The following is a 13,950-nucleotide window of genomic DNA, read 5'->3' as shown; positions in this document are numbered from 1 at the left end:
TTTTAAATGAAAGGTTAAGGGATGCAAGTATCATTTTCTGTGGTTCCTGATTTGGGCCATCTTTTCTCCATTAACTAACCACATTGGATAAGAGTTCTACTCTATAAAGCTTACTTCTAGATGGTATCAATGCTAGAATTTTTGAGGCATGGATTAATGCGAGAGCAGATCCTTGAGAGCCATTTAGACAGAGAATACCTGAGACCTAAACCTGATATAATTTTACAGTTGACTTTTATATCCTATAAATGGTCAGAAGTCCAGGGAATTTTAGCTGTCCTAATGAAGTCTGGGGAAGAACTTAACAACCCTTACTGAATAAGGAGAACAGCAGAATGCACTGAAATAGCATAGTGATACTCATTATCTTAGAAACTCCGAGTTGGAATGTACTTTCAAAATCATCTAGCATAAACCCTTTCCAATGGCACCTATCCTACCCATTTATCATAACAGAGTCTTCCAGTCGGAAGTGTGTGAGGGACCCACTACCTCATCAGTTCTCCCTTTGAGTAGCTTTAAAATGTTTCCCTAAAGCTTCTGCCTTTTTATGATTGTTTGACATCTTTGCCCTTAAAGAAATCATCTAATTCCTCTCTTACAGCAAGGCCAGCAATTATCTGAGTGAGCTGAATCTTTTCTACCATTCATTCATTTGCTCATTCACCCACTCAACAATTATTGGCTGAGCAACAACTATGTGGTAGGTACTGATCAACACAGTAGATATAAACACCAAAAAGGCCTCTTCTATTTACAAAGAAATAGAAGATAATAAATTGGGGGCTATAACAGAGAGGGACTATTCAAAGTGGCTGCTGTAGTTTGGGTGGTCAGTGAAGGCCCACACATGGGAACATCCAGAGGAAGGGCGTTCTAGGCAGAAGGAAGAGCTACTGCAAAGGTCCTAAAGCAGAAACAAGATCATTGGGCTCAAACACAAAGAAAGCCTGCGAGGCTGGAGTTTAGTGGGCAGGCAGGGACGGGGCGGCATGAAATGAGATAGGAGAGGTAGAAGTGGTTGAATCTTGGAGAAACTTGCAAGGCACAGCTACAAGTTTTGAGGCTGGATTTTATTCCAAGAGCAACGACTATGAAAAAACAAAGTGGCCTGACCCGTCTGGTGTTTGGAGGCTGGATTAAAGGGAGGGCAGGCGTGGAAGCAGGGAAACCTGTTAGGAGTCTGTTGTTCTGGCCCATGTGAGAGAAGCGGGTAGAGTTTGGACTAGAAAGGTGGTGTGGAGATGGAGAGCCTTAAATGGATTCAAGGCACGTTTTGAAGGAAGAGTCAACTGGATTTGCTCGTGGACTGGATATTGGATATGAGGGCACGAAAGGAACCAGGAATAAGCATTATATATCTTGCTTATACGCTGGGGACTTCCTTCATGTGATCCTGATTAACGCTCTCAAGCAACCAGTGTGGAAGGCTGGGAGACCCTCCTCCTTATACGCGGATACAGAGATGGAGAGGGCTGAAACCAGCCAAGGGTTACACAGCTTGTGAAGCAAGGGTTTGAATTCAGGACTTGTGACACAGACTTTTCCATGAGGCTAGCTTTTCTTTCAATGTTTTGTTTCTTGTCCAAGAAAAAAATAATAAATTCTATTAACTGTGTTGATTTATAAATAAAGGGTAGAAACAGAGTGAAAACTGAGAAGAAGAAACCAGGACAACATAACTCATGCTTCCCACCTAGAGATGTCATAATCAAAGGACAACACAAACTTCTTCCATTAATTAAACAGATGAATCAGGTTTCGGTTTCCACATCCTCTCTCCTTTCTGCACAACTTGTCTTTGAAGGCATTTCATTTGGGAAATGTGTGACCTTTACCCACGGTGCTGCACTTAATTGAATGCTTTGCATCAAAAGTCGCTACGCTGATCAACATCTTACACCCACTGCCCTTCTGAAATCCTTGCCCCAGTTCCTGGGTCTGTTTGGTTGAAATCATTTTACAAAAATAAATCATATCAAAGTTTTTCTTTTATTACGTCGAACACTTTGCTTGCAAAACTAAATATTTTTAGCACCATGGCAACACGGCCAGGACTCTGGCTAATGTATCCAGGGCCGTACCAGAGTTCAGACTTAGCAAACTCCTGCTGCAGACAAATGGGCTTTGAAGGAGGAAAGAGCTAATAAATTAGGCATGGTCAATAATCGTTCCAGTCGCGTCTTCTGGAGCTTCCTAAAGAGTGATAAATTAGCCAGGCTTGTCCTAATGGATCGATTCCCCCCTCTCCCTACTAGGACACACCAGCGCGAACTGAGCAAACTGCAAACTGCACGGCTTCTCAATGAGTTCAGATAATACCTCCCACACCTTCCCAAGTACTTGCTCATCCGTCTGCTTGTCTGACCCTTCCGATTTCCCTCTGAGTTCGGCAGGCCGGGATGATCAGCTCCACTTTTTTCCAGCGGAGGCTCACAGAGGTTAAGTGATTTTGTCAAAGTTGCACGGCTGATCACGTGGTTAGGAAGAGGCAGAACTACATTTTCCAACGGCATCTCCTAAATCCCGGCCAGTACTACTTCCAACACGTCAGCCTCTGCTGTTGAAATTTAACTCAACTATCACTTACAAATGCTTTGGTTTATGGTTATTTTTTGGTTTTGGTTTTGTATGTATATCGAAGTTACACATGCACGTAGTTAAAAGAATAAATGTATTCTATGTGTTCTATGAATCTCCAGCCCAACAACTTCACCCAATTCTTCCTTCCCAGAGGCAACCATTTATACCAATTTTACCTGCTGAATCCAGCACTTAATTGCATGTCTCTAACAAGCTTCTATTGGCACCTTTTGATTTTTCTCTTTATGCCCTAAAAATGATGGCGCTCTTTCCTCCCCTCACACCCACCATACATGAGCTGCCTCTCAACATAGCACTACCATGACTTGCTTAGGCCAGTACTCAGTGTTGCCATTATTATGACTTGGCAAAAACAGCTCCAGCCCCAGCTGACATATGTCAATTTTGATTAGCCCGTCCTAAACATCCCCCCCGCCCCCGCAAACTCCCTCACCTTCAGAATGAATTTTTTTCCCCTAATTTGCTGTTTTCTATGTACTTATTGCTAAAGGAACACCAAACTTGTTGCTAGCTGTGCAAATCTTGTCAAAACATTCAGATATGGCAGACGCGTTAACTGTATATTCCTCAAGAATCTTCACCACGATTCTTTTGATCTAATTAATCTGGAATGTTTGCTCTCCATGCCTGACTGGCATCTTGGGCTCTCTGCCTATCCTGGAGGATCCCTTCACTTCTCTTCTCTGTTGGATTTTTCATTTCCTGTCACTGTCGCATTCCTAATTCATGGCAATGCACATCATTCTCTAGTAGCATCCTGAAGATGGATGCATGGGAAATATGTTTTTCTTTTAGAATTTACATGTCTGAAAGCATTTTTATTCTGCCCTCATACTGGATAGATAATTTGGTGAATATAAGATTCTGGATTGGGAATAATTTTCCGTCAGAAATCTATTTCTAGCTTCTAGCATTGCCGTTGGAAAGTCTGAAGCCATTCTGCTCCCTGATTCTCTGAGTAATTTGTTCCCACATCCCACCCTCTACCTCCTCCCCTTCAAGAAGTGTGTAAGCTTTCTTTCTTTCCTGAGGATTCTGAAATATTCATACAACGGTATGGATCTGTGTTAACATCTCTTTGGGCCTTTTAAAATTAGGAACTTGTGGGCTTCCCTGGTGGCGCAGTGGTTGAGAGTCTGCCTGCCGATGCAGGGGACACGGGTTCGAGCCCTGGTCTGGGAAGATCCCACATGCCGCGGAGCAACTAGGCCCGTGAGCCACAATTACTGAGCCTGCGCGTCTGGAGCCTGTGCTCCGCAACAAGAGAGGCCGCGATAGTGAGAGGCCCGCACACCGCGATGAAGAGTGGCCCCCACTTGCCACAACTAGAGAAAGCCCTCGCACAGAAACGAAGACCCAACACGGTCATAAAAAAAAAAAAAAAAAAAAAAAAATTAGGAACTTGTATCCATCATTTTGGGAAATTTTCAAAAATGATTTCATTGATTTACTTATGAATATATATGAATGTTTATGGATATATATGTATGGATTTATGTATAAATTTGTGGTGTGTATGAATATTGCGGTAAAAATTGGCTTGCTTCTCACCTTTCTCCACTCCTGGGTTAGAATTCAGCTTTCTTGTTTGGCTAATTCATTTACCACTTGTCCATCTACTTTTTGAGCTTCAGAAATTTTGTGGTTATGGTTTTCTCTCTCATTCTGTGCTCTTGAGTTTATGCTTTAAAAGAACTCTCTATACTATTATTTTAGTAATTTTCAAGAGGAACTGAATTCCAATGTGAGTGTTCAATCCAAATGAATGTTCAATTGGCCATCTTTCCTCAGAAGTCCTCCAAAAGTTTTCCAGTCTTTCTTTGCTCCTTACTACAGCCATATTGCCTATGGACCACGCTTAAATGAGTAATAAATATTCACTCTCATGATGAGATCTAGTTTTCTCTTTTTCTCTTAAAGAATGTGATACTTATATGGAGAGAAAGCCATTTGATAATGCTCGGTGGCAGAAGTCATTTATCCTGCAGAGTCAGGGCTGGTCCCAAACACAGAAGCAACAGTCTGCTTTGCTGAGTGAGCTGAAAAGTCCTGGAAGTTCCCTCACCTTCTCATCTATGTCAGAACCCCGCTCCATGCAATGTCCACAAGTGGAAGAGACAGTAGTGGAGTCCAAACCACACAGTGTCTTGGGATGGCCCTGTAGTACCCTGCTATTCGTCTGGCTAACCACATCAGACTTGTCTGCCTATCTTCTAGGTCGTGAAGGGATAAAACATAGGCTAGGTAATTAACTGCCAGAGAGAGAGACAGAGAGTGTCAGAGGAACCGAAAGAGACTGAGAAACCAAAAGAGACTGACAGGGAGGAGACAGGAGGATAGAAATTACAACAGGTAGATGAGTTGAGTGGTTATGAGTAGAGATAAGAAAAAGCCTAAATTCAAACTTCAAGCTTTACCACTCCGATCATACTGTCAGTGCCTAAAAACAGTAAAAGAAAGAATGGTACAGTGAAAAGGGTATAAGCTTCGTAATCAGATAAACCTGCTTCAAATCTCACTTCTGTCATCAGGAGCAAAGCTGCTTTAACTTCCTTACTGTTAAAATGTAGATAGGACTTACATCAAAGTAGTTTAAGAAACAGAAATGATGTAAGCAAATATGCTGGTATTTAGTAAGTGCCCATTAAATGGTAACTGCTGTCGTTAGTGATGGTGGAAATGGCCATGCACCATATCCTTGGACATGTTTACTGCACCTGTGTCCACGGTCCACCCTTGCAGGGAAAAGGACTTGATCAGTGAGATTCATACTGCCAGCACATCACGGTAATAAAAAGTGAGCTAAAAACTAAAACTACAGTGAGGTACCACCTCACACTGGTCAGAATGGCTATCATTAAGAAGCCTACAAATAACAAATGCTGGAGAGGGTGTGGAGAAAAGGGAACCCTCCTAACACTGTTGGTGGGAATGTAAATTGGGGCAGCCACTATGGAAAACAATATGGAGGTTTCTCAAAAAACTAAAAATAGAGTTGCCATATGATCCAGCAATCCCATTCCTGGGCATATATCTGGACAAAACTATAATTCGAAAAGATACATGCACCACTATGTTCATAGCAGCGCTATTTACAATAGCCAAGACATGGAAGCAACCTAAATGTCCACCAACAGATGAACGGATAAAGAAAATGTGCTGCATGTATATATATATATACATATATACAATGGAATATTACTCAGCCATAAAAAAGAATGAAATAACACCATTTGTAGCAACACGGATGGACCCAGAGATTAATATAATAAGCGAAGTAAGTCAGTAAGAGAAAGACAAATACCATATGACATCACTTACATGTGGAATCTAAAATATGACACAAATGAACATATCTTTGAAACAGAAACAGACGCACAGACATAGAGAACAGACTTGTGGTTGCCAAGGGGAAGGGGGAGGCGGGTGGGGAAGGGAAGGGTTGGGAGTTTGGGATTAGCAGAGGCAAACTATCATATATAGGATGGATAAAAAACAAGGCCCTACTGTATAGCACAGGGAACTATATTCAATATCCTGTGATAAACCACAACGGAAAAGAATATGAAAAAGAATATATATATGTATAACTGAATGAATTTGTTGTATAGCAGAAATTAACACAACACTGTAAATCAACTATACTTCAATAAAGTTAAAAAAATAGCTAACTTTTAGTTGGTTTTATTATTGCTTTTAAATTCTGTACAGAAATGCCAGATAAAAGATGGGACACCAAGTTAAGTGTGAATTTGACATAAACAAGGAATAATTTTTTTTAGTATAAGCATGTCCTGTGCATTATTTAAAACAACTTTCAAAAAGTCTTGTTTGTCTGAAATTCAGATTTAACTGGGCCTCCTGGATTTTATTTACTAGATCTGACAACGCTAAGGGTACCCCCATATAGCATTCACTGGGGGTGGAATGCTCCACTGAAGGCCCCTTCCCCCCACTGCTTGGTACTTCCCAACTGTGTCTACTGCAAATTCAAAGGAATAGCCACTACAGGCCTTCTTTAAATGGTCTCTTTTGCTTCCTGGGGTAATATCAATAGGCCATCACTTTTCTTAAGTTCTGTTTGGGGCTCAACAGTACTGACTGACTAAATCTGCAGAAGGGCATGCTTTCATCCAAGTGGTGGACAGATCCAGACCAGGGAGGCACCAACATGGCTGTGAGGGAGACAGTACAAGAGGACGGTGGCGTGGTGTGAACTTGCATTAAAGACCTGGGCATTGGAGCCTGGACAGGACCCCTCCTCCTCTCCGCAGTGGAACAAACTTGAATACTCATTCGTAGATCAGCAACACCAGTTATTAGCATTTCTCCTCACTTCTCACGGTCAACTCTTGATTAACTACAGTAATAGGAAGCGGGAAGGATACCACACATAATCCCAAATCAAAGATTTAACAAAAAAGTGGTCAAGGGCAAGATGAAGTGCAAGTTCTGCTAACCAGCCCTCTGCCCTCCCTCCATCGCTGGCGATACCAACACCCCTGCAGGCAGCCTCCCTCCCCGATGCCACCAGCGCTCAGGGTCCCAAACCCGCCTCACCCTTCATCACCTCACTAATACTATCGCATCAATGTATTTGTCCAGACACTTAATTTGTTCATTAAGTACCTAAAGAAGAGGACTGTTTCCACCTTGCAGAAGAAACAGTAGGTAGTCTACTGCTTATCATGTAGTTTCAAATAGGAAAGGTTTTCCAACATGTAAATAGCATAGCTGACTCATACTGATTAATGTGAAAACTAACGCATTAATTTTTTAAAGACTATCACTATTCCGTGACCTCGCTAATCTAGCAACCTACAGTTGAGAGTTGACTCTAACTTATGTTTTGAACCTAGTTTTAATTGTATGATTTCATATGCATATCCAAATCGTTAAACTATTGCCACCACACCAGTCCCTGCCCAGGGCCATGCGAAACCACCACGTAAAAATGTTCTCATTTCCTGTTTTTATATGTGAAGGTATATGGCTCCCTCCCTAATTCCTCCTCTTTCACCTGATTATATTGGTATTGACTGTGTGCCTCTAAATAACATAAATGTTAATTTTTTTGTGGGCTTTTAGAAAGGAGTGGAGCTAAATGAATGAGTTCAGTCTGCCGTCTTCATCTGGAAGACATACTGATTACAGTTTTTAAAAATCTACCAAAAGAAACCTCCCCTATCTCTTTCTTGAACTGTTACTTTCATGTATATATCTTGCAACTTAGATTTGAAGGTAGAATATTCAGGTACAAAAGAGGTTCATTTGAATCCTTCTGGGCTAATCTGGTCACTCCACTAAAATAAGGACGTGGGGACCGACTATGCCTAAAGAGGTGATGGGTGTACTTCAATGTCAAGTTAGAGATGTTACTACTATTCAAACTTAGAATGAAGAGTTCAATGTTTATTGAATGCCAGGACTGTGCATTTCACATAGCATCTCATTTATAGAAGGCTTATAAGAGTTAACACTGCAGGATAAACATTTGAAGGATAAACATTTATGGAGTGATAACAGATATCAAAAAAGTCAACAGAGACTCCTTGTCTTTCCAAAAGTGTGTAAGTGTATTCCCAAATATTTCTAAATGGTACATAAGAAAGGACATGTTCGAATATATAGTCTTAAATATTTAGAGAAAAGAACATCATCAGAATTACCTTAAAACACACACACACACACACACACACACACACCACACACACACACACACACACACTCACTTGCATCTCTGCCAACATTCTCAAACAAGTTTGATTATCTTACACTGAGGGTTAACTACTGATTACATTTTCCCAATTCATATATGCAGTAACAGGGCCAATAATGCATCATTTTCAAGGCAAGATTTAGTACATAGCTAGCTGATTAAATATCCTACCCTTAATGATACGGGATACGGGATAAATAAGTCTCGTTAGCTACGAAGGGCGATTTATTTTAATCTTTAAACTTCTCACAATAGGCTGACTTCTCAACACCTATCTGAAGAGTTCCTGTCATTTCCAACAAAAAAATTCAGCTTTCCTACTTGGAAAGCCAGAAAGAATTTTTCATAATGAAATACAATCACAGGATCATGTTATACAAATGTGGATTTGGGAGCAGTGATACTAGAGTAATTGTAACACTAAAGTTGTTCATTTTGGCTTTCAAGCATCAAGGCATCAGAGAGAATGTGACCTATTCTACTGCATTTGTTTACGTGGATAACAAACCCAATTAGGACAATGCAGCCAGCGAGTATGAAGGGCACTATTATTGGGCAAAGGCCATACCTATTCATCACAGTTACTCCTACTAAGGTCACCCAGGAATGACCATTTAACCAACAACTGTGTTCTTTGTATTAAAAATCAATAGTACTATCAACATCCCTTCTTCTTAAACAATATTTTACAGAATGCATATTCTACAACAACATACTACTAAGTATATTCAGTGCAAGAAAAAAAGACCATGTTTCATGTTTTGAGAAATCCTGGTTTAAACAGGGTTAAACCATTTTGTTGTTTTTTTACTACAGGACTTCCCAGAGCCTTTAATAAGCTCATATGCACTGTGTCCCTGTGATTTGTTTTTAATATAGAGCATTTCCAGGTTTATCAGACTACAGACTCTTTCTTAGAGCGCACCAATTCACATTTCATGCAATACTGGTGAGTGTCACTAGTTGGGAAATTCTACACCTACAGCCTCGGCAATGGGGTGCACGCGCGTGCATAACTGGTATTAATTGGCACAATCAGAAAGAATGCATTGCATGGTGTGTTTGTTTCTTATTGCTATTATGACAAATTACCACAGACTTAAATGGCTTCAAACAATACAAATATATTACCTCATAGTTCTGTATGTTAGAAGTCTGACATGGGTCTCATTGAGCTGAAATCAAGGTGTTGACAGGGCTGCATTCCCTTCTGGTGGCTCTAGGGAGAATCTGTTCCTTGCCTTTTCCAGTTTTAGAGGCTTCCGACATTCCTTGGTTCATTGCCCACTTCCTCTATCTTCAAAGCCAGCAACACTGCGTCTCTCTGATCATTCTACTGTACTATCTCCCGCTGACCACAGAGAAAGTCGTCAGCTTTTAAAGATTCATTTTAAAGATTTGTGTGATTAGATTAGGCCCACTTGGATAGTCCAGGATAATCTCCCCATCTCAGTGTCGGCGAAGTCCCTTTTTGCCATGTAAGGTAACATATTCACAGATTCCAGGGATCAGGGTTCGGACATCTTTGGGAGCCACTACTCTGCCTACCACACATGAGTTGGTAAGAGTACCTTCAAAGTTCTGGCTAGCAAACAGGGTCAAAGAATGAGAAAGAGAGCAGCTATTGCTGTTATTTGCCCCCAGATGTTACTTATATCATCAAAGCATCAAGGAAATCAAAATTATTGTCTGCTTAAGGGATGCAGAACAGTAAACAAGATACGGAACACGTTCCTAAGCACCGAGGGCTTGGTTTGTAGTGTGCTCTGGGAATTAGGTTCTCCACAAACACAGCCAGCTGGCCCCTCAACAATATGGGCCTGATTCTACAGGGTGTCTGTTTTCCAGTAAAAGGTATATACCCCTAATCAGCTTTATTGAAGCTTTCCTTACTAAGGGACTGTGCATTCATTACCTCCTATGATGTTGGTGTTGTAACTGCCCTACTTTACAGGTGAGATAATACTTTTTATGGTTATGTTACTTGACAAGATCTTGCTTGCTTTCACCAAACCAGTAGAAAGTACATATCTGACCCCAAAGCCTGAGTTCTTAATCCTGTGCGGTACTATTCGCTTTGATAATCCATCTCTCTTAGGTCTCCCCACTCCCCATACCCCACACACAAACTAAGTTCTTTCCTAAGTCCCTATCTGATCTGAGGGTCCACATATATGGGCTCTAGGCATGCGTGTGTGCACGCCCTTGCACTCACGCGCCCGCATTCACTAACTCTTTCTGTCATTCGTATCCTCGCGAGGCTTTATGCCTTGAATAGGTATCTCTCTGCTGTGATCTCTGATCAGATACGGAGACTTCTGGGCCAGCAACAGGGCAAGTCATGAGTACAGGCCTTAGAGTCATATCTAGTTTCAAAATGAGGCTAGGTCATCAGTCTGTGAGGTAACTTGGCAGGTCACCTGAGCACCATCAACTTCAGCTTCCTCCTCTTGTAAGAGCTGTGTAGCAATATCTGCTTCACAGGGTCATTGTAAGGACTTAAAGAGTTGGTCTGTGTAAAGCACCTGATAATTATCACACAATAAATTGTAGCAGATACAATTATCCTCAATTCCTTGCTATGTTTATCCACATAAAAGTGCCGTTGGAAGTTCTGGTCTCTAGGAAAGATGCTCATCGACAACCTCTGCTGCTGTTAGTGACATCTATACAGCCAACAACCATCGTTTAATTCCCACCCGATTGTTAAGGCGTGGTCCTTGCTACCCCAAATGATTTTCTTTCAAAGGGCTATGCCTGCCTGGAGAACTAGGGCCTGAGCCTTCTTGAAATTTGCTAATCACATCTGGTTTAGCTTTAGACATTTTCTGGGGTTTTGCCAGCAGCCACGACACTTTAATGGCTACAATAAACCTCAAAGCCTCATCAAATCTTTGCTGTATGTGTGAAAATTATGTCCACTTCAATTAAACATTCCATCTCAGCTCACACCCAGGCCTTGTGGAAACGGAGCTGAAGACTGAACGGGGAAGTGAGATGAAACGGGCCGCCACGACTCTGGCCATCTCGCCAGATGGGATTTGGAAGGACAAGAAATTCATTAGAGAACCCACGGTCTGTATTTTCTTTAAATATTTACTAGGTACCTTTCACGTATTAAAAACACGGGCATCTCTAAAGATTAGCAGGGCATTTTTTTGTTTAAATATTCAATGTGTGTGGGACAGCGCCGGTTTCCTCATTTGCCTTGGTGGTACACTTCACATCTTTTTGGTGACGTCCCACGCAAAGAAGAAAAATAACTGAGGTAGCGTTCAGTTTTCCTTCATAAGGCAGCTCCTCCAGCTTCAGAAGGTCCTGTATTTCCTTAAAATTGACCGGGGAAACTGTCAGTTGAGTACTCAGAGATCTGGAATGACACCATGGATCTCCCTAGAGAAAATAAGGTACATCCAGTGCAGAGGTTTGGGGGTACCCCTGCCTCTAAACTGTCCTTTGAATTCACTCTTCTTATCCCTTTGTTATTTATCATCAAACACACAGGGGTATCAAAGGGAGTGGGCTGAGCCAGGATGCCTGAGAAAGGCAGCCCATGGAGGGAAGGCAGGCGAAGAGGAAAGATCCAACGCAGATCAGGTTTCTGCTCGAAAAGACCATACGAGAGGGTCTCACAAGGACCAAGAGACGAGAGAGGATGGGCATTCAGGGATGGCGGCCAGGGACTGGACAAGCACAGGTCTTCTCTGCTACCGCAAAAGCCACCCTGAGGACTGGCCTGGCCCTAATTCTGCCATTGGAGAGGGGTAGAAAAAAACTGCTACATCATGCTACTCCGCTTTCTTAGAATAAAAATCAAGCTCCTCAACTCAGTCAAGGATAAAACTGCCCGTTTTTGAGGAGAGGGAAAAGAATGATCATGAGTTCACGTATCACATTCCTGAACGAAGCATTCATTTAAGTTCACGCTCTCGACCACATCGACGGGAGGGAAAAAAAAAACCACGCATGTTCCTTTACAAATAATTTACAAGGTAAAAATATTCACTTGTAACCACTATCCTTATTTAAGCAAGTTCTATGCCCAAAGTAAAAATAAAGCGTTCTCCCTGCCACCGGGAGCAGATCTTTCCCACTTTACTTCCATTTCCAAGCTGTCCTCTAAGACTTAGATTTCTGAGCACTCTTTCACAATAAACATTTTTAAAATGTTTATTTTATGTCTTAGTGTAAAAATATTCCTGGTGCAAGCTCTTCATTTCCTCAAGCTCTGCTTTTGGCGTGCTGGGCTCCATTTCCACATTAACACGCTCCCCAAACCCTCCACAGAGCTCTTCAACTGGAGTTATACAAGCTCCAAGGCAAGTATTTATATTCTTGGACAAGGAGATGTCTCCACAGTGAAAACACAAGACTCTAGAAATGCCAAAGGAAAATTCCTGCCCAAGAGAGACATATTTTCACCTTTTAAAAAAGCCAAAAAGGGCTTTCAGCATTTTGCTTTGGATAATTAAAAATGTAAATTAAACTAAAACAGACTGTTTACTACGGCTCTTACCATCATTATTAGACTCATATACATAAACGAAATATATAGGGACATGTGTGTCTGTGTGTGTGTGCCACAGGGAGAGCAACAGCAAGAGTGAGAGACAGACAGAAAGATAAGGCAGCACACAGTAAACTAGCTTAGAAAATGCAATGCATGAGATTTTCTAATCAGACCCGATCTGCCTCTCACTGGCTGTGTGAACATAGCTTCTCAAAGCCTCATTTTTCTCATCTGTAAAATGGAGTTAGTGTAGTTCCTGCTTATTCGGGTCGTTAGAAGAATTGTATGAGAACACAGTAAGAATTCAAAAAAAGGGTTGTTGCTATTATTTTTATTAAAATTATATCTATTACATGTTGGAAAATGTAGATATAATGAGATATATATATATATATATATATACATATATACATATATATATATATGTATATATATATATATATATATAAAATAAGCACTAATTAACACTAATGAAAGAGAGAGGTATAAATACACTGCCTCCAAACTGTGCACAGAGATGGAAAGTGTCCTGAGGTAGTGTACCATAACTAAACTCTCACCATTCCATTCCCCGAGCCATACAGAAATCATCCCCTTAAATCATTTTTTAAAAATCCTATCTATTATCATAATAACAGAACAGTGTGCCAGTTACCTTCTAGTTGCCTCTTCAGTTTTCTCAAATCTTTTATAAGGTCTTCAAATTTGACTTGGGAGGCCAGAAAGAAATCCTGTGGTTCGGGCAGGGGGAAAACACTCTTTTCTGTTCCTGCTTCCTAGAATACATGGTAGACGAAAGTACATTATACTTCCCAATTGTCACTTTCAGTTCAAGTTCCAAAGCATCTTTTTTCGGATGGTTGGATAAGAATCATAGCAATGCTCCCCTGCTATTCCTAACTTTGGACTTGTTGCTTTGAAGTGCTTTCGTGTCTTTCACGCTATCATTTTGGTCTTATTGGCACTGAGGTTGGCTATGGCTGTAGCTATGGCATGGGCTGGGCTCTATTTTGCCTCTTGAATCAAAGAGAAAATGGTCAGGTATGTCCTAATCTTAGACCCTCTACTCCCATGGAAAATGGCACAGGAAGAACACATGAAAGTACTTAAATTGAAA

The 13,950-nt window shown here is 41.1% G+C and overlaps 1 protein-coding gene across 5 annotated transcripts in view; it reads right to left on the bottom strand.

Annotated features, from left to right (window-relative positions):
• FMN1 (formin 1) overlaps positions 1–13,950 on the bottom strand; it is a 415,982-nt gene that overhangs the window by 142,374 nt on the left and 259,658 nt on the right. For 4 of the 5 annotated variants that reach the window (XM_068548761.1, XM_068548771.1, XM_068548781.1 and 1 more), the window contains one exon: positions 13,489–13,609. In XM_068548761.1, coding sequence (XP_068404862.1) covers positions 13,489–13,609 — 121 coding nt within the window. Of the gene's footprint in view, positions 1–11,478; positions 11,651–13,488; positions 13,610–13,950 lie in introns of those variants that run through there. The other variant, XM_068548792.1, reaches the window with a different exon arrangement.

Source organism: Eschrichtius robustus, chromosome 1, assembly GCF_028021215.1.
Source record: "Eschrichtius robustus isolate mEscRob2 chromosome 1, mEscRob2.pri, whole genome shotgun sequence".
NCBI lineage: Eukaryota > Metazoa > Chordata > Mammalia > Artiodactyla > Eschrichtiidae > Eschrichtius > Eschrichtius robustus.
The sequence above is the reverse complement of the archived record's forward strand: the minus strand, read 5'-3'. Positions and strand labels throughout refer to the sequence as shown.